This window comes from Anolis carolinensis, unplaced genomic scaffold (assembly GCF_035594765.1).
Source record: "Anolis carolinensis isolate JA03-04 unplaced genomic scaffold, rAnoCar3.1.pri scaffold_12, whole genome shotgun sequence".
NCBI classification, from domain to species: Eukaryota; Metazoa; Chordata; class Lepidosauria; order Squamata; family Dactyloidae; genus Anolis; species Anolis carolinensis.
Genome location: NW_026943823.1, coordinates 10,454,663 through 10,482,542, shown reverse-complemented (window position 1 = coordinate 10,482,542; position 27,880 = coordinate 10,454,663). Strand labels below are relative to the sequence as shown.

The window sequence follows — 27,880 nt, the reverse complement described above, 5'->3', positions numbered from 1 at the left end:
TCATCATGATCTTTGTCATGATTATCCTTGTCCAACAATCTCAAGGGCCAGACACTAAATTAGAATTAGGTAAAATGAACCAACCACACCTGCAGACATATTATCCAAAGCCCAGCCTTGAATCCTCCAGGTGTTTTAGACTTCAGCTCCCAGAATTCCTGTGAGTTGGCCAGGCTGGATGAAGTCCTAAGCTGCTGGAAAACCAAAGGTTGGGAACCTGTGGTCTAAAGAAAGGCTAGATGATTGTGAAAAAATCAGAACAAAGCAGGATGGGGGAACAGCATAGGACAGCAAGAGGTGAGATATCAAAAGCTTGGGAAAAGCTTTGTTTCCATGACCCCAGAAAATAATTGAATATTGAAAAAGAAAATGTAGTCCTACAAACCAAATTTTGCCCTTTAGCTTTAGTTTATGTAAAAAATACACTTATAAATCCAGCTTACACATTTTGTTTTCATCAGAGGATGTTTTAAATAAGCCACAAAGCCAACATGTGGGTTATTCAGCAACCTGTGCAAGGCACTGCTCACAAACATGTGATCTGCATATATGTATGTGTGCATATGCACTCACAGACAAACGTTCGTCACATGTGGATATTTGTCTGAGGGCACACCAGATGGAACGCCAGGGAACTTTGGGATCTACCATTTATCACGGTGACAGTGTGGCGGTCGCAACAATCCTCTCACCGCGGGGGAAAGGCAGGGCAGCAAATGCAGGAAATCACAATGCTGGACTCTGTGAGGTTGGGCAACACTTGCGCTGCTCATTGATTTAATCTTATTCATTTATTAGCTGTATACATCAGAGTAATTCATTACAGAATTATCACCAATAACTGTTCCTATTCTTGGGACAGATAGCAAAGCAGCTATTCCGAAGAGGCATCTACGTACTTCTTATCTAGTCTAACAAAGTGGTTTTATAGTTTGGCAATAAGGGCTTGAGGGACTTCTTGTCAAGATGGGAGGTTCCTCTTCCATGAATGAAACATGGAAGAGATAGGGAGAAGCACAGACCCACTAGTATCAAGAATGGTCAGTGGAGTTGCAATTAAATTGAAAAGTGAATGAAAGAGCCCTAGCTATTTAAATCTTCTTTTTGGGCTCTTTCCCAAAATTTGATCCTCCAGGCCTCCCATACTGGAGAACCTACAAATGCCTAGAAATGTTCTCCTGAATCTCTAAGTCCTCCAACTCAACACGACAGTCAACCTCTGGCAGCAGTTGGACCACAGAGTTGCACTAGCACAGTGGTTCTCAACATGTGTGTCCCCAGATGTTTTGGCCATCAACTCCCAGAAATCCTAACAGCTGGTAAACTGGCTGGGATTTCTGGGCGTTGTAGGCCCAAACACCCAGGGACCCACAGTTTGAGAACCATTGCACTAGAGGACCGAGCTTACTAGATAAAAGGTATTAATCTAATAGTTTCAATGTACACAAACTTTGCCTTGTTCACAAAATTAGGCAATGTGCATATAGTATATATGCAGCATAAATTAATTTCATATTTACACTTGGGTCCCATCTCCAAGATATCACATTATGTAAAAAGGTAAAGGTAAAGGTTTTCCCCTGATGTTAAGTCCAGTCATGTCTGACTCTGGGGGTTGGTGCTCATCTCCATTTCTAAGCCAAAGAGCCGGTGTTGTCCATAGACACCTCCAAGGTCATGTGGCCGGCATGACTGCATGGAGCGCCGTTACCTTCCGGAGCAATACCTATTGATCTACTCACATTGGCATATTTTCGAACTGCTAGGTTGGCATAAGCTGGAGCTAACAGCGGGCGCTCACTCCGCTCCTGGGATTTGAACTTGGGACCTTTCGGTCTGCAAGTTCAACACACTTCACCACCAGGGCTCCTCACATTATGTATGTATATACAAATACAAGTATTCCAAAATCCAAAAAAGTCCAAAATGGAAAACATTTCTGGACTTAAGCATTTTTGGGTAAAGGCAGTACACTGTTTTTAACATGCTGATTTAAAGTATTTTGTCATGTTATTGTTGGGTTCCTTTTGCAAACTGCCTTGGGTCTTACTCTAGGAGAAAGGTGAGGCATGTATTAAATAAATAAATTGAACTTCCATCAGTTCCATTAAATAATACTGATGGTAAGGGAGTTAAACCCATAATCAAGACGAGACCATTAAGAATCCAAGATCTTCAATCTCTGGCCTCTTACACGTCCATCCCATCCTCCATTGCGCTCATACTGATGATGCAAACTTCCCTGGTGCTTTGAATTCATCTGAAACTGAACTTAATCTAAACTGCAAACCTCCTGATCTTTTATTTGGATAGAATGACTCTGTATTTTGAGGAAGCAAGAGGGCTGGAAGAAGGGGAGACCATTCCTCCTTGTTCAAAGCACTTAAGAGAGAGCATCCATGTAGCCTGCGAAGCCCTCTGAGATAAACACTTCCCCCATATCATCTAAGCGAGTATCTAATGGCACTTTCCCTTTAAGGAAATTACAATTAATGAAGAACTAAATCACAAATCCATTAGGTTTTAGTCAGCAGAGCAACACCACATGGGCTTTTTTTTTCATGAATGCTAAAAAATCCAATAACGTAACCTCTGGTAAAGCATGAAAAGCCCTGAAGGACAAGGCAGTTGGATCAATATTAGTTTATTTCAACCGCTGTGCAGTAGGAAGAGACGGAGCCGATCATCCGACAGATTTTATTACCTGTTGGGGAGATAAGTCCTGGCGATAAGAGGCCCGGCACTCCGTGGGGCAGGAGGCGCGTGTTCTCTTGTATCGCAACCCCCAGAGAGCGCTTGGGAGGTCTCCCCGGTCTTGAACTGTTGAAACAAAAGTGAAAATAAACTTTAAGTGCTCTTTTGTCAAAAGGATTTGCATAGTAATGCACTTTGCATTGATTTTTAAGACCTGAAGAGGGAAGGCCTTGGCTGGATTCAAAGCCTGCTAGGAGAAGCTTAACTCTTTCGCTTCTTGGAAATTATCCGATTATCTGAAGATCCGGGAGATCTCTCGCAACACACTGTTATAGCGCTATGGTTTCACATCAAGTGTCATGGCAATCTCCTATGGAGCTCTTTCAGGATTTGAACATCAGAAAGAGAACGAGTGTGTTGTAGCGGTTTCAGCATTGGATGTCAACTTTGGAGACCAGGATTTCAATGGAAACCCAATGGGTGATCTTGGGCAAGGAAGCTTCAGTGGAAAGAAAGGCAAACTTCCTCTGAACCAGTGATTCTCAACCTGTGGGTCCCCAGATGTTTTGGCCTTCAACTCCCAGAAATCCTAACAGCTGGTAAACTTGCTGGGATTTCTGGGAGTTGTGGGCCCACAACCACTGCTCTGAACAAATCTTGCCAAGAAAACCATGGGTCAGAAATGACTTGAAGGCACAAAATGTCAGAGTATTTGTAGCGCAGCAGTAGTTGGATGGAAGCAGGGGAGCGCAGAATGAAGAGACACTCAGAGACGTTGGTAAAACTATTTACAAAGTTTTACTGTATGCAGCAATAATAAACACAAACAGACTTGCAGATGACAGATGAACACAGGACTGTTCTCTTCTCCAACAGAACTTGACTCGAACTCTAGGCAGACAGAACTCAACTGAACTGAATTGATGCAATCGTTACGTACAAACACTTGTGTCTGGATACTCCCTAGTTCCAGCCACACATCAAGGTCATCACAGCTTCTTGGCAATTAACTCTTTCCACACTATAGTACATTCTGGATGATGCAATCAGTTGCAATATAAGCATGGCACAAATTGCATTTAAACACCATCAATATACAAATCCCACATTAACACAAAACAGAATGACAAAACTCAGCATTCCATCAGATGAGACCATGGCAAGAAGATGGTGGTGATAACTGTATAACTGTGTGAAAGGTCCACAGGTTTTATTACTGCTTCTTGACAGCCCTTGGTGCATGAAAATGTTGGTACGAAGTTCCTACATGCAGCCTTATCTGCGTGATGGAAGTCAATGCCAACACCTTTTTCTTTGAAACAGGACTAAATCTAGTCCTCAATTTATTTCTAGGAATTATTTCAGAGGCTAAAATGCTATACTTTCCAAGGTCATCATCACACAACTGAATGAAACATGTACTGCTCTTGAGGGATTGTCCTGTGACACATTGAACACATGGAACCTATGCACCCAGGACCTTTTAGAAGAATGATTCATTCTCAACAACAAGTTTTCACTTCTTGGTCTTGGCTTCCCTTTTTCAAAGGTTGATTGGCATTTCTGAATGTTAATATCATGCAATATAGGTTGCATATCCCTAATCTGGGTTGCTGTGAGATTTCTGGGCAGTGTGGCCATGTCCCAGAAGCATTCTCTCCTGACGTTTCGCCCACATCCATGAAATCTGTTGGAAACTAGGCAAGTGGTGTTTATATATCTGTGGAATGTTCAGGGTGGGAGAAAGAACACATGTCTGTTGGAGGCAAGTGAGAATGGTGCAATTGGTCAGCTTGATTAGTATTGAATAGCCTTGCAGCTTCAAAGCCTGGCTGCTTCCTGCCTGGGGAAATCCTTTTTGGGAGGTGTATTCCACATTCCACAGATAATATAAAACAGACAAGAGTTCTTTCCCCCATCCTGAACCTTCCACAGATATATAAACCCCACTTGTCTAGTTTCCAACAGACCACACAACCTCTGAGGATGCCTGCCATAGATGTGGGTGAAACATCAGAAGAGAATGCTTCTGGAACATGACAATACATGCCAGAAAACTCACAGCAACCCAGATTAGGGATATGCAACCTGTATTGCATGATATTGAAAAGTGGAGACAGCTAGTTGTTTAAAAGAGGAGATTTTAGCAGAAATTGCTCGCCATGCAACTAGGTAACCAGCTGAACGTCTCTCTTTCACACAATTATTAAAGCCAAAGGAAGAGTCTCATATTTTCCAACCTTATACAATACAGGTTGGGTATCCCTTATTCAGAAATCCAAAACCGTCCAAGTGTATAAGATGCATTTAAAATTCACATTGGCTGACTATTTTCTCCCTGATTAAAAAAAACAAAACCCTTTTGCCCAGAAAAATAACAGAACCCACAACAAACTTTCTGCCAGGCATCCAAGCAGCACCAGCAAATGAGAAGTTCATAGCAAGAATAATTCCTCCTCCACAACATGATTTTCCCCTTTCTCGCCATGCAATGGAACTTAAACTTCACTCCATCAAGTTTGCAGAAGCAAAGCTGTTCATCAAACGGAGACAAACTTAATGTTCAAGCGACAAAAAATTCTGGTATCATTGCACAGAGGTGCCATTATGGCATTCATGCTTCCACAAAATGTGCACATATTATTTGCTCTATTGTACATTTGTCTAGTGCTTGCACACACAGCATGACATCATTCCTGAGTTTACAATTTCATACCTACAGACCTTTTCCTCTTTCTCCAGATTGAATCCACAGGTTCTGCAATTCCTTCCTTTTCCCCCCATAAACCCCTTTCTCTGGGGAACCCTCTACAACACAATAGAGCATGACATAATATAGAAATGTGTGCTGTGCAGATAAAGAGATTGCATTGAATGATAGAACTCAAGTTCTGGGGAACTGCTCTTGTGCCAAGCGCCTCACACCAGAACATCTCTCTATTTATATGACCAATTTTGGACCTGGCCACCAAGAGATTGTTGGATTATGGTTGTATGTGTATGAAATGTAAATCAAGTGTTTCTGCTGGTTTTGCAAGAGTGTGTGTTTCAGTAATGAAACAGTTAACAGCAGGCTAGTTTTGACTGACAGTCTGCTATGACCTATCAGGCATGATTTCTGGCTTTGGAGGTCGGAACTTCCTTCGAACTGAGGAATGTGCTTCTTACCGTGTTTCCCTGAAAATAGGACAGTGTCTTATATTAATTTTTCCTCCCAAAGATGCGCTAGGTCTTATTTTCAGGAGATGTCTTATTTTTCCATGAAGAAAAATTCACATTTATTGTTGAACAAAAAAATGAAGATTATATACAGTGCAGTAGTTGTCATCACAAACCAGCATAACCAGACAAACTATGAATTCTATCAAGAATTTCTAATTACTACCAATATTTCCATGTACAACACTCTATGGTATGTACATTTACCGATCCTGCATGCTCTGGTGTTCTGTTCGGCGGGCATTCTTCCAAACAAAAACTTTGCTAGGTCTTACTTTCAGGGGAGGCCTTATATTTAGCAATTCAGCAAAACCTCTACTAGGTCTTATTTTCTGGGGATGTCTTATTTTAGGGGAAACAGGGTATCTCTGTGTGTGTTGAGCTGTGCTTGCCGAGGCAAGAGGCTATAGAAGAATGCCAGCTCAGAGCGATGGCTTTTGCTATGCTTTGTAAATATGTTCGTAGATACTGAATAAATGTTTGGACTTCAGACTACTGATGTGTTTGAGTCTGACATTGAACAGAGGAATTGGTGTGGCAGACGATTGCAACCAATTCATCAGGGTGCTGGAGAAGATGATTGATGGAGTTTGAAGAAACCCACCCAGCACGCACCCTGACCTCCACGCTGACAGAGATGAGGTCCATATGGCCACCAAAGAGCTGGGAACCACTACCACCTCATTGGTGTAAGCCTATATTTCAAGCTAAGGACTGGAGTTGATTTCAGAGAAGTTCTTTTGGGCCATATTTCAGTGATGGAGACCAAAGATCAAGGGGGAAAACTTCCAATGGTAGAGACCAAAGATCAAGGGGAAGACTTCCAGTGATGGAAACCAAAGGTCAAGGGGAAGACTAAAATATCAACACATTTTAGCTTTAAATTCAAACTGGCTCCACCTAAACCTTTGGAGAGAGACATATCAGTCTTTCAAGGTAGAAGAAAAATGATACAGAGGTATTCAAACCACGAAATGGAGAATAAGACATGGATCTCAGCACTTGAGGTCCTTCATCTCTCCTGTAAATTACTGGAAAGAGGCAATTCCTCTCTCTAGGGTAGTGGTTCTCAAAAACTAAAGTAATCCTTGTGTTGTCAAAGGATTTCACGGCCAGAATCATTGGGTTGCTGTGATTTTCCGGGCTGTATGGCCATGTTCCAGAAGCATTATCTCCTGACGTTTTGCCCACATCTATGGCAGGCATCCTCACAAACTCTGATGACGCCTGCCATAGATGTGGGTGAAATGTCAGGAGAGAATGCTTCTGGAACCTGGCCATACAGCCCAGAAAATCACCGCAACCCAAAGTAATCCTTCTTATGCTGCTAAATAATGCTAAAGTCTGGGCATGATGCTGATAAGGTTTCTAGGACCAGTCTCCTAGTCGCATGCATTGTGCATCAGCTAGTGGCCAAACATGCATTGTACTGGGATGATTTACACTAAACCTTGATGACTATAAACTTGCAAATGATGATTACTCTAGAGCAGGGGTCCCCAAACTTTTTAAACAGGGGGCCAGTTCACAGTCCCTCAGACGGTTGGAGGACTGTTGTTTTTTAAAAAACTATGAACGAATTCCCATGCACACTGCATATATCTTATTTTGAAGTAAAAAAACAAAATGGGAACAAATGCAGCCTCAATGTTAATAATAATCATAATCATAATAAAAATAATAAAGAGGGTTGGAAGAAACCCCTTGGGCCATTTAGTCCAACCCGCTTCTACCTTTGTGCACCAAAAGCACAAGCAAAGCACCAGTGACAGATGGCCACCCAGCCTCAATGTTGTTAATAATAATAATAATAATAATAATAATAATAATAATAATAATAGTGCGGTTTTCTGGCATTGCATATTTCTGCCGCTTCTGTGTCTGTTCATTTGTATTTTGATTCTGTAGCCCACTTGTCGATGATGTCCGGAATCGGCAGCATCCACCACAGTCCTTTTTATCCTGGGCAACGACCGAGCCAGTATAGACTTCGTTTTGGTTTGTTTCTCCATAATGCTAATGGGTTAGGTGCTCTTAGTTCTGCTCCTCAGCTGAGGCCTCTCTGCCTTGGTTGGACCTCCCAGTAGTTATACTACCACCAGCACAGCTCTCAGCATCCTTAGAACAGTTAAGCCCCACCATCACGACAAGGTGGCACCTTCTGGAACACAACACGCCAGACATCACAGTTGTGGAAAAGAAAAAGGTTTGGATTATTGATATTGCCATCCCAGGTGACAGTCGCATTGATGAAAAACAACAGGAAAAACTCAGCCGCTATCAGGACCTCAAGATTGAACTTCAAAGACTATGGCAGAAACCAGTACAGGTGGTCCCGGTGGTGATCGGCACACTGGGTACCATGCCAAACGATCTCAGCCGGCATTTGGAAACAATAGACATTGAATCATAGAATCATAGAATCATAGAATAGTAGAGTTGGAAGAGACCTCATGGGCCATCCAGTCCAACCCCCTGCTAAGAAGCAGGAAATCGCATTCAAAGCACCCCCGACAGATGGCCATCCAGCCTCTGCTTAAAAGCCTCCAAAGAAGGACCCTCCACCACGGCCCGGGGGAGAGAGTTCCACTGCTGAACAGCTCTTCTCACAGTGAGGAAGTTCTTCCTGATGTTCAGGTGGAATCTCCTTTCCTGTAGTTTGAAGCCATTGTTCCGCGTCCTAGTCTGCAGGGCAGCAGAAAACAATCGTGCTCCCTCCTCCCTATGACTTCCCCTCACATATTTGTACATGGCTATCATGTCTCCTCTCAGCCTTCTCTTCTGCAGGCCAGCTCTTTAAGCCGCTCCATTGGCAAAATTACGATCTGCCAACTGCAAAAGGCCACCCTACTGGGATCTGTGCACATCATCCGAAAATACACCACACAGTCCTAAACACTTGGGAAATGTTCGACTTGTGATTTTGTGATACAAAATCCAGCATATCTGGATAATAATAATAATAATAATAATTATTATTATTATTATTATTATTAGACATGTCACTCTTAATCAGAGTTTGCTAAGCAGACAAAAGCTGAAAATAGTCAATCTGGTTCTTTGAAAGCTTGAACAAGGGCTTAGTTTGATGTGATATACAAAAATAGAGGCATATCTGCAGGATGGAGGGGGGAATGCTGGAAGTCCACCCAAAAGATAAAGAGTGAATTTGTCTTTTGAGTTTTCACCACCTTCTAACTTTCCCAATCCTGTTCCTGTGCTGACAGCGGACAAAAGGCATCTTGCTGATGGATGCCATGACAGTACTTGCAGGTTTACTAGAATCAGATGTAAATTTGCATATTAATCAAGACAAATAAACATGTGGTGATTTAACTCGGAAGCCGTCTGATGACAATTTAATCAGCCTAGGTGGAAAGGTCCCTCACGAAGGCATCCTGCCGCAGTGAAAATATTGATTGTGTTACTGATTTTGGTAATGCCTTATTTTGCAGGGCACAAATAACCATGTAATTACTCTTTAATTGAATGGTGATTGGCTGCTGGCAATTATTAAGGCTTTTTTGGTTTAATTACCAGATTATTTATGCTCAGCAATATAAAATAATATTTTCATGAAGGGATGGGTGTTAAGCTGAATATCAATGGGCCAGGCATGCATCCCGATTCTGAATGGGATGGTGGTGGGAACGACCAGGCATCAGATCCAGAGATAATCCTCCCAGTTCAACAAACAATGATTTGTTGTCGAAGGCTTTCATGGCCAGAATCACAGGGTTGTTGTGTGTTTTCCGGGCTGTATAGCTATGTTCCAGAAGTATTCCCCCCTGACGTTTTGTCCACATCTATGGCACGCCTTCTCAGAGGTTGTGAGGTATAATATTATGATTTGTTGGACTTAGAACAAACTGTGGGCCTTGGAAATATATCAAGTACACCAGGAAAATGTGGCACAAATACGTAGTAAAGCTGAATCATATCTCTTGAAAAAAGTATTCTACTTACATGGACAATATGGCACACCATGGAAGCCCCAACTTGGTTACACTTGGGTGACAACACTAAATATGGTTGAAACATATTCTAGCACTGAATGAAATGTCATGGAAAGTATTTCTTTTTTCATCAAAAACCAGCAGAATGTCTTCTAACCAAAGACTTGACATACATTGGAATAAGGCATACATGCATCCTTCCCATGTTATTTCTGCCATGATGGCGCAAGGGGTTAAACCCTTGTGCTGCTGAACTGCAGGTTAGCAGTTCAAACCCGTGGACTGGGGTGAGCTCCCACTGTTAGCCCTAGCTCCTGGCAACCTAGCAGTTCGAAAACATGCAAATTTGAGTAGATAAATAGGTACCATTTCGGTGGGAAAGGCATAAAGACACTCCAAGCAGTCATGCTAGCCACACGACCAGGAGGTGACAATGCAGACTCCTCGGTTTGGAAATGGAAATGGAAAAGAGAAGAGTACCTCCCACAAAGCCAGAGATGAGCACTGCCTCCAAAGCCGGAACTGAAAGGAGAAGCCTTGTCTTTGTCTTTGTATGTGTGACTCACTGTATTGTAACAAGGCCTTGTTACAATACAGTGAGACATGCATACATTGTAACAAGGCCTTGCCTGTATCTGTTTACACTGTAATCCACTCTGAGTCCCCTCGGGGAGAAGGGCAGAATAATAATAATAATAATAATTATTATTATTATTATTATTATTATTATGAGTGGTTGAGAAAACCAGCAGATGTTACACCACGATAAGGGATAGTAAAGGAAAATATTTCCCCAAGACATTAAGTCTAGCCGTGTCTGACTCTGGAGGTTGGTGCTCATCACCATTTCTAAACCGAAGAGCCAATATTGTCCACAGACACCTCCAAAGCCATGTGACCAGCATGACTGCAAGGAAAGCCATTACCTTCCCGCCAGAGCAGTACCTATTTATCTACTCACATTTGCATGTTTTCGAACTGCTAGGTTGGCAGAAGCTGGGGCTAACAGCGGGAGCTCACCCCGCTCCCCGGATTCAAACCGCCAACCTTTCAGTCAGAAAGTTTAGCAGTTTCACCTTACCACTACTGCTGCACCTCTATGTTTTCTTTGACCCCAAATGCTCCCCTATATTTACCTAAGGGGCATGGAGGGAAGTTTCAGGGAGTAGATGATTGTTTTGGGGCCAAGAGAGGCCTTTTGGTGAACAGCAACACTCAGGAGGAACTTTGGGGGGGGGGGGGGGCTGGGAGCCTGGGACGGGACATATGTTGAATCAATGTGAAATGGATTTAACTTTCAGAAATGATGTTCAGATTTACACCAAAAATACATGGTACTATATGAAAATCACACTCATTTCTCTCTTGAATGACATACAACTGACCAATGATATTCTGGCACATTCTGGCCTGTGACTTCTATAGCATAGTCCACTTTTTGAACCATGCCTACTATTAGACTCCATCGGTATAAATACTGTTGTGGCAACAGCTCTCTAAAAGTGTGAGATCCTAGCTTCGAAATTATTGCGGCTAAAAAGAGGGGTCCAGGGATCTTCCGATCTTTCAACACTACAGAATTAACGCTGGATGTAACATTTTACAGGATTAATGGAGGAATACTGTCCCGCCGAAGCGTGATTTCCTCTGGGGGTCTCGCCCACCGTTTAGGCATAATTTATCCCGATGCTCTGCCGCCTTTCATTTTCTGGCCTTCATTAGGGGAACTGAAATAGTATCCTATCCCCCCGAGTGCTGAGAATAAACCAACTGGAAATATATTCTGGCCATACTTCATGTTTCTGAAACTGGAGTGGATTACCGCCCAACAACATTAACTTAGCAGCCTCCCTATAAACTTTGCAAGCTTGGCAGTTATCGGGATGAAGAGGGAAAACACGGCTTCTTTGGGCGGCAATGAGATATGACATGTCCCAAAGTATGTTTCACATAAGAAGTGATAAATGAGGGAGTTAATATATTTGCGGTTACGTTTTTCTTTAAAATGGGAATTGGTAGTACAGTAGTAGGTCCTTTTTGACACTGGTTAGTTGGCAGGATTCTCTCCCTATCCTATGCTATTTATTTCAGGAATATTTTTTTAAACTAAGTATTTCATTTAGCAAAGTCTGGAATGACACAACCAATCTATTAAATTAAACTAGTACAGTAGAGTCTCACTTATCCAACACTCGCTTATCCAACATTCTGGATTATCCAACGCATTTTTGTAGTCAATGTTTTCAATACATCGTGATATTTTGATGCTAAATTCGTAAATACAGTAATTACTACATAGCATTACTGCGTATTGAACTACTTTTTCTGTCAAATTTGTTGTATAACATGATGTTTTGGTGCTTAATTTGTAAAATCATAACCTAATTTGATGTTTAATAGGCTTTTCCTTAATCTCTCCTTATTATCCAACATATTCGCTTATCCAACGTTCAGCCGGCCCGTTTATGTTGGATAAGTGAGACTCTACTGTATCTAGTTTCTTCAGTTCAGTTGGATTTTTGCTCAGACTATTTGCTTGTAGGTCTCTTTTTCCCTCTCTCTCTCTCTCTTCACAATATACTCAACCCTCTCCATTTGCTGAAATTGGGGGTACAGGACCCCCACAAGAAGTTGAATAAAGCCCACTATCTTAATCTGAAGGAACACCTATCTAAACATCTCTAGATCCTCTGGTGGAACTCCAGACTTCAAAGATAAAGTTATGCTGAAAAACCTAGAGATTCCTAGGCCAGTGGTTCTCAACCTGTGGGTCTCCAGATGTTTTGGCCCACAACTCCCAGAAATCCCAGCAAGTTTACCAGCTGTTAGGATTTCTGGGAGTCGAAGGCCAAAACATCTGGGGACCCACAGGTTGAGAACCACTGTCCTATAGGGATGTTCTCCAGCATAGCTCTAAGGTCTACTTTTGCCAAACTTTGACCATAAAATTGTCCTAAGAACCTATTAATTCCTAGAGGGATGTTCTCCAGCACAAGTTCATGGTCAGCTTCCAGCAGAGATTGGCCATAGAGTCACACCGAAGGGCATAGAAATTCCTAGAAAGATCATATTGATCAAATCCATGAAAAATCACATCCACAAAAGTTAAACTCACAAATAATTTCAAAAGGAGATGCATTCTACTTTACAGAACAGCTTCTATTGCACTTTTCTAAAATGCTGGCAGTGTTCCAGACCTATTGCAGTCATCCTTCCTAAAACCAGTATCATAACTTCAACTGGGTCATGACACGTGTTCTTTCCAATCATAAAATAATATTTTTTATTGTGTCAGAAGCGACTTGAGAACATACTGCAAGTCGCTTCTGGTGTGGGAGAATTGGCCGTCTACAGAGTCATTGTCACCTGGATATGTTACTGGGAAACTTTTCTCGTGTCCTCGCAAACTAGAGCTGACAGATGGAAGATCACTCTGTCTCGCATATTCGAACACGCAACCTTCAGGTCAGCAATTCACAAGGGTTTAACCCAGTGGTTCTCAACCTGTGAGCCCCCAGGTGTTTTGGCCTACATCTCCCAGATATCCCAGCCAGTTTACCAGCTGTTAGAATTTCTGCGAGTTGAAGGCCAAAACATCTGGGGACCTACAGGTTGGGGACCACTGGTTTAACCCATTGCGCCACCTCAGCTCCTATAAAATACAAGAAAGGATGAAGACTTGATCTAGTCCAGTATCCTGATTCCTACACCAACCAGTTCAACACAAAACTTACAGAAAGACCATAAAGATTATCCATTGTTACCACTGTTGCAGCAACTGCAGAAGACTTTGGAAACTAGAGCTTCAATTCAGCCATCGTGGCCATGAACTTGCCATATCTCACTATAGTCAAGAACTTATCACATCTCACTCTATAATCAACCAGTAGATTTCAGACCTATACTCTGTATGAAGATGTATTTTCCAGCTGTGCCCTCTTCCTTAACTCAATGATCCCTGTGAATTTCCTAGCCTTGCTCCTCAAAATTTGGAGGAACGACAGAAGCGCAATTTGAGAACCACCAAAAAAGAAAAAAGAAGAAAAATATTCTTGGGGGGGGGGGGGGCTAGAGGTCAAACGCAGGCTTTAGTGATGCTTCTCCAGATTCTGGGATTCCCTGCTGTGTGAGGCTGGATTCTCTCTCGGTTCCTCTCTCTTTCTGTTGTTCTTCTATCAGCAAATAAAAGACCTTTTTATTCCGGCTGACCTTTGACATGTAAGCTGACCTGCTGTTGAAGTGGATCTAATGGTTGGGCTGGCCATGTTTTTTTACCATTATGTTTTAATGACTTGAACCAATACTCTGTTTATCATCTGCATTTTATTCATGTGAGCACTTTTTAGTTGGTACAAATGAAATGAATAGTGTTCTAGACAGACTAAACTAAGCTGTGTCATCATGGAAGAGAATGCACGAGTTGGAAATGCTCTTTGGGAGTTGCAACTCGTGAATGGCACAACCCACTCGGTATGTGTGTGTAAAATATATATATTATTCTTTTACCATCAGCTGCACTGGGACTTCTGAACAATGCTGCGTCCGCTTGGGTCTTATTATGTGCATTTCCAAGGTGCCAGATGTAGTTAAACTCTGCCTGACCCTGGGTGTTTCGGAAGAGAAAGGATCTTTGACCTGCCTGCAACCTGATTCTGTCTCCTCTCTGTGTTGGCAAACTGATCACTTGTCTAACTATCGAACGACAGTGTGTTACTAACCAGATCAAAGGCAACAACAGGCCAACTCAGCAGCGGGAGGGGGGGCGAAAAGCCAACCATGCAAAATGGGCAATTAACATTAATCATACATGAAGCCGCTTAAGCGGATAACTACAACCTGGTCACTATAGCAACCCTCGTAAAACTGGCCTCCAAACAGAATGCAAGGGACTCTCTCCTTACCACGTTTGGTGGGAACTCTGGGCCATTGTGTTCCCCTGACATTTGCAGACCAGAGTGAATTATTGCGGGGAGAGGGTCAATGGGACCATGGTCAGACTGAACTTAGATGCATGCCAGCCACTCACAGATTTGGAAACTAAGGGTGCAGCTACATGGTACAATTAGTGCAGTTTGATGCCACTTTAACTGCCCTGGCTGGAATCTAAGGAATCCTGGGAGTTGTCGCTTGGGGAGGAACCAGCACTCCAGAATCCTAGGATTCCATAGCAATGAGTCATAACAGTTCAAGTGGTGTCAAACTGCATTAACTCTACATTGTAGATGCACCCCAGATCTTATTTGCCAATAAGGCAAGAATACATCTCTCAGAATTCCTTAGCACTGGGTCAAAGCAGTGCAAGTGGTGCCAAACTGCTACCATTCTACATTGTAAATGCACCCTATGATGCAGTTTACAAGGTTAAAACAGTTGACATAGTGTGTATATATATGTATATAAGGTTAGGTAAATGTTTTCCCCTGACATGAAGTCCAGTCGTGTCCAACTCTGGGGGTTGGTGCTCATCTGAACCAAAGAGCCGGCGTTGTCCATAGACACCTCCAAGGTCATGTGACCGGTATGGCTGCATGGAGCACCATTACTTTCCTGGCACAGCGGTACCTATTGATCTACTCACATTTGCATGTTTTTGAACTGTTAGTTTGGCAGAAGCTGGGGTTAACAGCAGGTGCTCACTCCGTTCCCCAAATTGAAACCTGCGACCTTTCAGTCTGCAAGTTCAGCAGCTCAGCGCTTTAACACGCTGTGCCACCGGGGGCTCTATTTGTTAAGTATACCGAGGTGATTTAGCAAGCAATTGGTTAAATCTATGTTGATGGGATCATGAGTATCATTCGTATAATACTAATACAGTAGAGTCTCACTTATCCAACACTTGCTTATACAACGTTCTGGATTATCCAACACATTTTTGTAGTCAATGTTTTCAATATATCATGATATTTTGGTGCTAAATTTGTAAATACAGTAATTACAACATAACATCACTGCGTATTGAACCACTTTTCTGTCCAATTTGTTGTACAGCATAATGTTTTGGTGCTTAATTTGTAAAATCATAACCTAATCTGATGTTTAATAGGCTTCTCTTTAATCCCTCATTATCCAACATATTCGCTTATCCAACGTTCTGCCGGCCCGTTTACGTTGGATAAGCGAGACTCTACTGTAAGTGCAAAACAAACTAAAAAAGCCAAAGCAAGGGTTATTTAGTAGCAGACTTTGGATAGACAACCATTCAAATGGCTTGAATGGGTTCACAGCGATCCAATCCTATGTCACTTTCTCTTGTTGCATTTGATGCCACCTTTAGGTGCATCTAAAGTGTAGAACTAATGCAGTTGGACACCACTTTAATTGCCATGGCTTAATGGTAAGGAATTCTGGGAGTTGTAGTTTAGTGCGGCACCAGCATTCTTTGGCAGATAAGACTCAAGGCCTTATAAAACTACAACTCCCAGGATTCCATAGCCTTCAGCAATGTCAGTTAAAGATGTATCAAATTGCATTAATTTCAGTGTAGATCAGGCATGGGCAAACTTCAGCCCTCCAGGTGTTTTGGATTTCAACTCCCACAATTCCTAACAGCCGGTAGGCTGTTAGGAATTGTGGGAGTTGAAGTCCAAAACACCTGGAGGGCTGAAGTTTGCCCATGCCTGGTGTAGATCCATCTTTTGTTACTGTTTTTGGTACAATGTTATTATATATACAAACAATGTCCAATTCAAATTTTAGGAAATCCTATTTGTACAAGTGAGCAAAGGCAATATTATTAGCCTGTTATAAACAGCAGCGAATGAAATTAAATAGTTAACTAAAACTATTGGTAGGTTCCAATCTGGAGTTAGCCACACTCCTCATTGAAGCAAAACACTCCAAAACGTAAAAGAAATTTACATACACAAATTGCCCGTGACTGTTGCCAAAAAATGGAGGGGAATTAAAGAAAGGAAAGGTCAAACAACGAAAGCATATCTAAAGAGCAGATGGGACACACAGGTTGATATACCCAACAGGCTGGTTTAGGAATACATTTACCTTTACCTAGCAAGAAAATAGGAAATTAGGCTCACTTTTAATCTAGGACAGGAGTTTTGCTTACATGGGAATGTTTCAATTTGTTTTTCTGATTGTGCACCATGAAGGCTTCCATTACATTATCTTACTGTATTCGTATCCAACCCTATGGAATACTTTGGATTTATATGGCTAATTGTGTACTAAGAGTATACAATTCCTATTGTGAGAGTTGAAGTCCAAAACACCTGGAAGGCCAAGGTTTGCCCATGCCTGGTCTATACTGTCGAGTTGTTGCAGTCTGACTCCACTTTAACACTTTAGTATCATGGGAGTTGTAGCTTGGTGAGAAACACACTGCAATGTCAGCTTAGTTGAGAAGCCACAATTATCCCAAATGAACTGATAATTGGGACACATATCTTCCATGTGTCCCAATTTTGCAGAAACATTCACATCCTTTGCCATCCCATTTCTTCAGCTGCTTTTAAAATGTCCTAGTTTCTCTCTCCTATTTCCACTCTTCCTCCCCCTTTGTCCTCAGCATGCTTCAAAGGCTGCAAAGGCTCATATACCTAACAGCAGAGATATAATTGTTTGCTGCTACTCCATGTATAAAAACTGGTATATTTTTAACAACCTTGCAATCATCATTGAGCAAAAGACAACAGAAGAGGGACGCAGAACAATGGCTTCAAATGACAGGAAAGGAGATTCCACTTGAACTTTAGGAAGAACGTCCTCACTGTGAGAGCTGTTCAGCAGTGGAACTCTCTGCCATGGAGGATATCTTTCCTAGACATGATGGCCATATATGAATATGTGAGGGGAAGTTATAGGGAGGAGGGTGCAAGCTTGTTTTCTGCTGCCCTGGAGATTAGGATGTGGAGCAACGGCTTTAAACTACAGGAAAGAGAGGAGATTCCACCTGAACATTAGGAAGAACTTCCTCACTGTGAGAGCTGTTCAGCTGTGGAACTCTATGCTACAGAGTGTAGTGGAGGCTCCTTCTTTGGAGGCTTTTAAACAGAGGCTGGATGGCCATCTGTCGGGGGTGCTTTGAATGCGATCTCCCTGCTTCTTGGCAGAATGGGGTTGGACTGGATGGCCCACGAGGTTTCTTCCAACTCTAGGATTCTATGAAATATCTCATCCAAGAGTCATAAAATATACATAAAACCTCCTTACTGTCAGATGGTTAAATTTTACAATCTCAAATATTTACATTGGTTTGGGGAGAAAAGAAAATAATATTAAAAAGTGCATCTTTGAATGCTATTTAAAATGTCAAAACAGAACACTGTGAGCTTTGATTTATAAATAGGAAGTGCCTATATGTGTATATTTTAAATACCTGTATACATTTATGCTTGCTTCTGCTCTCTGTTATGCCTTGTTTTTGCACCCCAAAAACAGGAATTTCTCTGTCAGTTATTTATGCGGGACGTCTTCATTTTCTTGAGGTTTTCTTCTTCGTGGCTATTGATTTCCTGCCCCTTGAAGGGGTTTTGTTTCTCTGCTCAGCAGGCCAGTCATTAAAATAAAGACTGTTAAAACTAACCATCTTTGGCAAAGGAAGGGGGGGAATTGAATGTATGTTTTATTCACTTTCATCCAAAGCACAGAAATTAAAAAGGAAGGGCTTTGTCGCCTTCCAGCATTTACAAGATCTTCCAGCGGTTTCATTATCCAACTGAAGATGCTTGTTTTGAAGCAGAAGATGTGACCTTTCACTGTTTGAACATAATGCTGCTTCAAGGCAAAAATAGAGGACTTTTAGAGAAATGCAAGGAAACCGAAGGAGCCCATAAATCATCTCGATAAACAATAATTTGCAGCAAACTCTGCAATCCTATAGACGATAACATAGGTTCGGAAAGTGTTTGGAGATGGAAAAAAATAATGGACCGAAGTTATGGGAACACCAATGATAAAAAAATGATCAGAACCTTAGAAAGTAGAGTGGGCCAGTTGAGTTCCTCACTAACCATCCTTTGGTGATTGACACACACCCCATCTACACTTCCATATAATCCAGATTATCTGTTCGGAACTGGATTATATGAGTCTACACCAGGCATGGGTAAACCTTGGCCCTCCAGGTGTTTTGGACTTCAATTCCCACAATTCCTAACAGCCAGTACACTATGTAACACAATTTTTGTTCCTGGGTTATAAATGTCATTTCCTAATTGGTTCTATCATAAAAACATGGGAAAAGTTGATTAAACTGCAAAGACTTTGGTTTGGGCAGGAGGGACACCCTGCAGCACATATATACCCTTCAACCTCTGAGGATGCCTGCCATAGATGTGGGCCAAACGTGGCCACACTGCCCGGAAAACACACAACCACCCTGTGATTCTGGCCATAAAAGCCTTCGACACCACAATTTGTGATAGTTTTCCAATTTTTTTTTTCGTGTCAGGAGCGACTTGAGAAACTGCAAGTCGCTTCTGAAGTGAGAGAATTGGCCATCTGCAAGGATGTTGCCCGGAGGATGCCCAGATGTTTTACTATATCATTTTTCATGTCCCTGCATGGGAAGCTAGAGCTGACAGATGGGAACTCACCCCACTTCCCAAATTCAAACCTTCAGCCTTTCGGTCAGGAGTCCTGCCGACACAAGGGTTTAGCGTACCGCACCACCGGGGCTCCTTACTATGAATATTTCATAGAGAATAATAATAATAATAACAACAACAACAACAACAATAATAATAAGGTTTAGCAAAAGGTGAGAACCATACAATAATCCAAATGTCTCATATCATCATCATCATCATCAAGTCTCAAATGATCCAACCTAGTCTGTGGCAGCCATGAAAACAAAGTTTTTGGAGTATAACAACTACTTTCGAAGTAAGGACAGCACCACTAAACAGGAAAGGACACTTTCAAACCAGGAACAGAAAATGTTTTGAATGGTGTTACAATGTGTTGTTTATGTACTGTATTTATTATTTTGTGGTAGGAGCCTAACTAAGACAGAACATTCTTCAAATATGTTTCCCACTCGTAGTCGCTAAAATACAACAATGACTACTACAGATGAGTATTTCTTAACTGGAATTCCATAATCCAAAATGCTCTGCAATCTGTAATTCTGGCCGAGATTTGTTTTCTAATGGTTAAACATACAAGAACTTTTGTCTCATGCACAAAAGGATTGGAAATATTGTGGAAAATGACTCCCAGGTTATGACAATAGGATGTACATAAAACATTGACAAATTTTATATTTAGATTTGAGTCTCATCTCCAAATGTATATCTCATTATGTAAGTATATCCTGCAAAATCTATAAAAATTCATAGTACGTTTTGGTCTCAAGCATTATGAATAAGGGGTACTCAAATAATCCTGCTGCAATAACTGGAAAAAAAAACTAACAATTTCCTATCCTTTCATGACCAGGACAACTCTGAACTACAGTAGAGTCTCACTTATCCAACGTTCTGGATTATCCAACGCATTTTTGTAGTAAATGTTTTCAATACATCGTGATATTTTGGTGCTAAATTTGTAAATAGAGTAATTACTACGTAGCATTACTGCATATTGGACTACCTTTTCTGTCAAATTTGTTTTATAACATGATGTTTTGGTGCTTAATTTGTAAAATCATAACCTAATTTGATGTTTAATAGTCTTTTCCTTAATGTCTCTTCTCTTTAATCCCTCATTATCCAACATATTCGCTTATCCAACGTTTTGCCGGCCCGTTTATGTTGGATAAGTGAGACTCTACTGTATATACTGGATTGTGAATTTTCCGGGCTGTATGGTCATGTTCCAGAAGCATTCTCTCCTGGCATTTCACCCACATCTATGGCAGGCATCAGAGGTTGTGAGGCCATAGATGTGGGCAAAATGTCATCAGAGAATGCTTCTGGAACATCGCCATACAGCCTGGAAAACTCACAGCAACCCAGTGATTCTGGCCATGAAAGCCTTCAACAACACATATATACTGGATGTCAATATTTTAAAAAGGGGAAAATTAAAATATTTACAAACTTTCCCCTAGCAAATGTTTTTACCTTATATATCTTGATCCTAGGCTGGAAAATCTAAAAGCCAGCCAGAAAAATCCAGTTTAAAATCAAGGTAAGTAGTCACACCTGATACCAGTTTGGGCATTGTGACTTATGTGCATTGACTTAAAGGGAAATGAATCCAATTTGGAGCCATCCCAAGGAAAGAGCTTAAGAATCCTCTTTTTTTGTCAACCTCAACGCACGAAAGTCCCATTTGTTTTCTCTTCTAATCCTCTTCTTCCATACGATTAGTGGCCGTTGTTCAAGTTTAAAGTATTCCTTTTGCCTTCAGATATGCAATGTATTACAAGCTGCTTTTCAATTAATCTTCTCCCCTTGAAGACTGCAGAGCTCTGACAGATTCCTTGGGAATCTCACGGTTCTGCGAGCACTTTGCAAAAATTACTCCTCATCACGGCACACGTTGTAAGCAGCAGGTTCTCACCTTCAGGCCCATTGTCAAGAATAACCCCACCTCTCCAAATTTTATCCTTTTTGGTCAAACGATAAGTCGCAAATGGGCAACAAACAACAACACAGAAAAACACTGAGAAATATGTACAGTAGAGTCTCACTTATCCAAGCCTCGCTTATCCAAGTTTCTGGATAACTGAGACTCTACTGCATGTATAGTTTAAATAACAAAAATGTATAAGTGTAATATATAATTGTATTTAATAAATCAAAAACTATTTACTACCGTTGAACAACAATCTATGGTACTTCTTGCAGTTTAAGCTTCACAAAGTTTCCACACTGATTTCTCTCTATTCTAGTTTCAATATAGTAATGAATAATGAATAATGTAATAATAATATAATAGTAATAATATGATAATATACTACAATAATAGAATAATAATATAATGAATGATATAATAATAATAGAATATAAAAATATAATATAATATAATGATATAAAATATATTAATAGGATAATATAATAATAGGATATAATAATAATCCCTCTATATATAAATGAACTGTTCATTTGTAGGACGGAATAAAGAAAAAAACAACTGGATGAAATGACACCAAGTTTGGCCACAAAACACTTAACAACCCAAGAGGCAAAATTGGCTAGACGTGTCAGTGCTGACACGCATGTCATAGGTTCGCCATCACTGACTTAGATGAAGAGTTAGAAGGCACGATCATCAAGTTTGCAGATGACACCAAACTGGAAGGGAAAGCCAATACTCAAGAAGACAGGAGCAGAATTCAAAACGATCTTGACAGATTAGAGAGATGATTGGCCGAAACTTACAAAATGAAGTTCAACAGGGACAAATGCAGAGACTCCACTTAGGCAGAAAAAAGCAAATGCAAAGATACAGAATGGGGGACAATGCCTGGCTCGAAAACAGTACGTGTGAAAAAGATCTTGGAGTCCTCATGGAGAGGAAGGGGAACATGAGCCAACAATGTCATGCAGCAGCTAAAAAAGCCACTGGGATTTTGGCCTACATCAATAGTGTCTAGTTCCAGGGAAGTCATGCTCCCCCTCTATTCTGCCAGTCCTGCAGTCACACTGTGTCCAATTCTGGGCACCCCAATTGAAGGGAGATGCTGACAAGATGGAATGTGTCCAGAGGAGGGTGACAAAGGATCAAGGGTCTGGAAAACAAGCCCTATGAGGAGCGGTTTAAAGAGCTGTTCATGTTTAGACTGCAGAAGAGAAGGCTGAGAGGAGACATGATGAGGGCCATGGATCACGATGTGAAGGGAAGTCATAGGGAGGAGGGAGTAAGCTTCTTTTCTGCTGCCCTGGGGACTAGGACGCTGAACAATGGCTTCAAATTGCAGGAAATGAAATTCAGTTGTCACAACCTTGCACCTTATTGCACCTCCCTTGTTGATTTTAATCTTTAATTGACACCTACATGTCTTCCTTGATAGCCTATATTTTATCCTGAGCCTTACGTGGAGTCTGTATAATTTTACCTCTATATATTTTGCACTATGCTCAGACTCAGATGACTTGATATGTTTATGTTTTATAGTGTTTATACTGTGTATATGGTTTTATTGTTTATATTGGTTTTAATTTATGATTGTTTTAATGTATTTTGATATTAGGCTTGTCCCCATGTGAGCTGCCCCGAGTCCCCCTGCGGGAGATGGGAGCGGGATATAAAAATAAAGTTATTATTATTATTATTATTCCATCTGAACATTAGGAACAACTTCCTAACTGTGAGAGCTGTTTAGCAGTGGAACTTTCTGCCACAGAGTGTGCAGTGTAGATGCACCCATGAAGGATATCTTTCCCATTTCTCTGTGCAATTGTTTCCCCCATGTGCCTTGCTGAGTGTGAATGGGTCCATATTTCAAAACATACAGCACTGTTTCATTATTTTATATTAGTAAGAATTTTGCTATTACGTTATGATATGATTTTAATTATTTACAGTTATATGCCTTCTTAAATGTCATAATAATACAGGCATGTCAGTATGTGTTCCACCTCAAGCCATAAGAAGAGGCTGGTAATAAATAAAAATTATCATCATCATCATCAATACAATATTATCATCATCATCAAAGTATTTGACATAGAAATCTGTTCTTTTTTGTGTATGGAGGAGGAATCAGTTCCTATCCTTTCCCTGCAATTTCTGCCTCTGGTACCAAAGTTGTATACCTCTAATGCTGCAGATATCCCAGGAAAGAATGAAGAGGTCATTCAGAATTAATAACTGAAGGAGCTTGCAAAAGTGAAGACAATCGTGAAAAGCCAAGATATAGGACACTACAGTTGGCATGAAGCAAGGCAGATCAGATCAAGTCCATATTATTAATTCCTTGTCACCTGTTCTATTTCAAACAATCACACAGAAGGAGGCATACACACACACACCCTGCTGGTAAACATAGAACTTTTTCACACAATTCATTTATAATTAGTCAGTTGATGGATTGATTGATTGCTTGGTTAATATCCTAGCTTTTTAATATCCAAACTTTTTAAAACCCACATATTATATCCCAAAAAATTGCTAAATCAACCAAGTTTAATAGCATAGTAAAAGATAGGAGCCCCGAATGGTCCAGCGGATTAAAGCACTGAGGTGCTGAACTAGCTGACCAAAAGGTTGGCGGTTGAGATCCGGGAAGTGGGGTGAGCTCCCGCTGTCAACCCCAGCCTCTGCCAACCTAGCAGTTCAAAAACATGCAAATGTGAGTAGGTCAATAGGTGCTGCTTCAGCAGGAAGGTAACGGCGCTCCATGCAGTCATGCTGGCCACATGATATAGGAGGTGTCTAAGCTCTTCGGCTTAGAAATGGAGATGAGCACCAACCCCCTGTGAGAGCTGTTCAGCAGTGGAACTCTCTGCCTCAGTGTGTGGTGGATTCACTTTCGTTGGAGGCTTTTAAGCAGAGGCTAGGAGTCTCCGGTGGCCTAGGGGATAAAAGCCTTGTGACTTGAAGGTTGTGTTGTTGACCTGAAAGCTGCCAGTTTCGAATCCCACCCGGGGAGAGTGTGGATGAGCTCCCTCTATCAGTTCCAGTTCCATGTGGGGACATGAGAGAAGCCTCCCACAAGGATGGTAAAACATCCGGGCGTCCCCTGGGCAACGTCCTTGCAGACAGCCAATTCTCTCACTCCAGAAGCAACTCCGGTTGCTCCTGACATGAAAAAAAAAAGCAGAGACTGAATGGCCATCTGCCAGGGGTGCTTTGAATGTAATTTCCTGCTTCTTGGCAGAGGGTTGGACTGGATGGCCCATGAGGTCTCTTCCAACTCTACTATTCTATCTATCTATCTATATATATATATATTAAAGACTGATGGCATCAGGGCAGCAGACAAAACAACAAAACTACAGGCCCCCCAACCTCGAAATTTGACAACACAACCCATCATTCACGGCTCTAGGTTGATCCAACAAAAAGAAAAGAAAAATAAAGTCCTAATTACAGGGAGAGGAATAATAGTTTTTATCCAATTGCTGCCAGTTTGAAGGCTAAGCTCCGCCCACTTGGTCTCCTAGCAACCTACTCAGCCCAGGGGACAGGCACAGTTAGGCCTCACTTAGGCCTCTTCCACAGATTATCAGATTTTAACTGGATTATATGGCAGTGTAGACTCAAGGCCCTTCCACACAGCTATATAACCCATTTAGAATCTTATATTATCTGCTTTGAACTGGATTATCTTGACTCCACATTGCCATATAATCCACTTCAGTGTGCATACTAAACATAAAGACAACCATACAACAGACATTCAATACCACCACTACCTCAACAATTTCTCACCAACATCACCAGACAACGCCACAGCAACGCATGGCTGGGCACAGCTAGTAATTCTATGATTCTATGATTCTACGGACACAACTGGACGTGATGTCAGGGAAAAACCTTTACCTTTAAAAGATAGTAAAAGGATAAAGGCTTAATATGCTCTGAAAAAGAGTAAAAATGTGGCAGACCCAAGGTGCATCTACACCAGGCATGGGCAAACTTTGGCTTTCCAGGTGTTTTGGATTTCAACTCCCACAATTCCTAACAGCCTACACATTCATACACATTTGCAGTTTATGAAGAAGCCGAGAGTCAGACAGTCGAAAAACATAGGACTTAAAGAGTCCAAGGAGACGTTTTGCCAAACCAACCCGATGACAGTCCTGTCTGAAACTGGGGCCGAAGGAGGAAAAAGTCATAGACAAACAGGGCAAAATGACATGCGTTGATTTGGCCGATGAATTATGCATGCATTATGGTGACCACAGGCCTCATTTGGAAACATAAAACAGTTAACATATAACCTGCCGTTCTATGAAAGGGGCTGATGTGGTAGATGCAGAGGGGTCTGGACATTTATTTTTAGACTCCTTTTCCATTAATACCCATTGCGGTTTCCTGGATTAGGAGGGCATTGCTCTTCCTTAAGTAAACACTAATGACGGCACGCATGCTCTCATTATCTGAAGAGGTTATTTTCGAGCTGCGCCTTAAATACAGTAGGCTTCTTCTAAGCCTTCATGCTCTCTATTCTAAACCGTTTATGAACGAAGGTCTTTCATAAACAAGACACGTTTAGTGCTTTCTTCTGCGAAACCTATTTCCAGCCTATTACTAAATGAAAAAGTTCCTTCAAGTCCCATGTTAATAAACATGTTATTGTGGTAACTGTTTTGCAATGGCCAGATAGTTGGCCAGCACAATGAGAATGTTTCCCTCTTGACATGAAGAGTATAATTACAAATCTATTTCCGCTGCATTATCAGTTACGTTTTTTCCCAATGTAAACAACTTGGAAGAGCTCAAGAGCATCTCTTCCAAGAAGATCTCCTACTTCTTACAGGGATGATCTCACTTCGTTGTTGCTTTTGTTGTTATCTACTTGAATAAGGGTTTACCGTATATACTCAAGTATAAGTTAACCTCATGTGAAAGTGAAGGGCAGGTTTATTGCATATTATAGATGATAATAAATGGAAGCGTTTACATCTGCTTCTGAACCAAAGTCACCCTGCAATGTAATAATGTGCCACTCAGGTTTGTGAAACAAGTAACAGGAACTTTACTTAACTTCGAGATCAAACAGAGCAATAATATATACAACAGTCTCTCTGATTGCTTACAGAAAATTGAGGAGATAAACAGTCCTTTTTAAATAGTACACAAATATGCCTCAATGCCTTAGAAACAACAAGGCTTTAGAGAGTTGACAGACATCTTCTCTCCTGGCTGTTTCCAGTCAGCACTCTCTTTTACTTACTATGAGGTGAAACCTGCTCAAACCGGTTCCCTCAGCAGCATGGCATAGAAAGTAGCCAATCAGATGTGCCAGCTCTTCACCGGCTCAGCCAATCAGCTGCTGACACATATTCTTCCAGTTCACCCATTAATAATTAATAATTTTATTTTTATACCCCGCCCCATCTCCCCGAAGGGACTCGGGGCGGCTTATATGGGGCCAAGCCCAGTCCACAACAATAAAACAAAGCAAAAAACAGATCAAATAACAATAAAAACAAGTCATAAAAATCACATTCAAGGACAAAAGATAAAATCTTGGATAAAATCTAGAAAACCCTTTACATCATGGTGTCTTTTTACAAACCCCAACAAGGTTTTGGGTTCAAAATTATGAGTTTTCATATGACATATGATAAGTTGAGGGTCATTCAACAAAAAAGGGAAAGTGCCAACCTGGCTTTTGGTGGGGCAGTGATCACTATTTACCTTTCCAGCCATTTAGAAAGGCCAAAAGTGGCAACATAGCAGAAAATCTATTCTATGGATAATGTCTGGATTTCCAACATAGATGGAAGAAGTCTACTGGAACCAGCTGCACTTGTTGGTGATCCAACTGGAAGAAAACATTGGCTGAGATCCTCTATTGAACACACAACTTCGACGTCATAGCTATGCTTTAACTGACCCCCATTTGACCCCAAAACCCACTTTAAAGTCCATTCAGTCATCATGAGGATTGGCCTACTATAGTATAGTCTTGCAATTGTGTCATATTCTCATTTGCAAATTGTAATATTGCAAATGACCAGGAAATCCACCTTAAAAGCCAGCCAGCTATCATGAATGAAACATATCCTGTTATACTTCCGTTTCTCGCTTGTTGGCAGCATCAACTTCTTTCAGTCTGCATCAATTCCACAATTGCGAATGAGAATACGAAGTAATCATATTACCCTAATAATGTGGATATTCTTCTGTCTGGGTGCTTTGATTGTGCTTTTCCACCATGGCAGGGGGTTCAACTAGATGGCCCTTGTGGTTTCTTCCAACTCTATTATTCTATGATATTATACAATAATTTTGCACAACGGTCCATTTCCTACCATTTTGTACCCTACACAATCTCATCAAACCCATCCAGAAAAGTCCCTAAATAACAGTTCAAGCCATGCCAATCTTGCCAGAAACTGGTAAAAGGAGCCACAAGATTCTATTTTCTTTCTACGAAACCAATACAACCAACTCTCTGAAATTGCCAAAACACGTTATCGTAAATACCATTT

The 27,880-nt window shown here is 41.2% G+C and overlaps 1 protein-coding gene across 2 annotated transcripts in view; it reads right to left on the bottom strand.

The window, feature by feature from the left end:
* The window catches only part of dach2 (dachshund family transcription factor 2), a 321,413-nt gene that overhangs the window by 149,265 nt on the left and 144,268 nt on the right, over positions 1-27,880 (bottom strand). For both annotated transcript variants that reach the window (XM_062964038.1, XM_062964039.1), the window contains exon 2: positions 2,705-2,820. In XM_062964038.1, the coding sequence (XP_062820108.1) occupies positions 2,705-2,820 (116 nt within the window). The remainder of the gene's footprint in view (positions 1-2,704; positions 2,821-27,880) is intronic.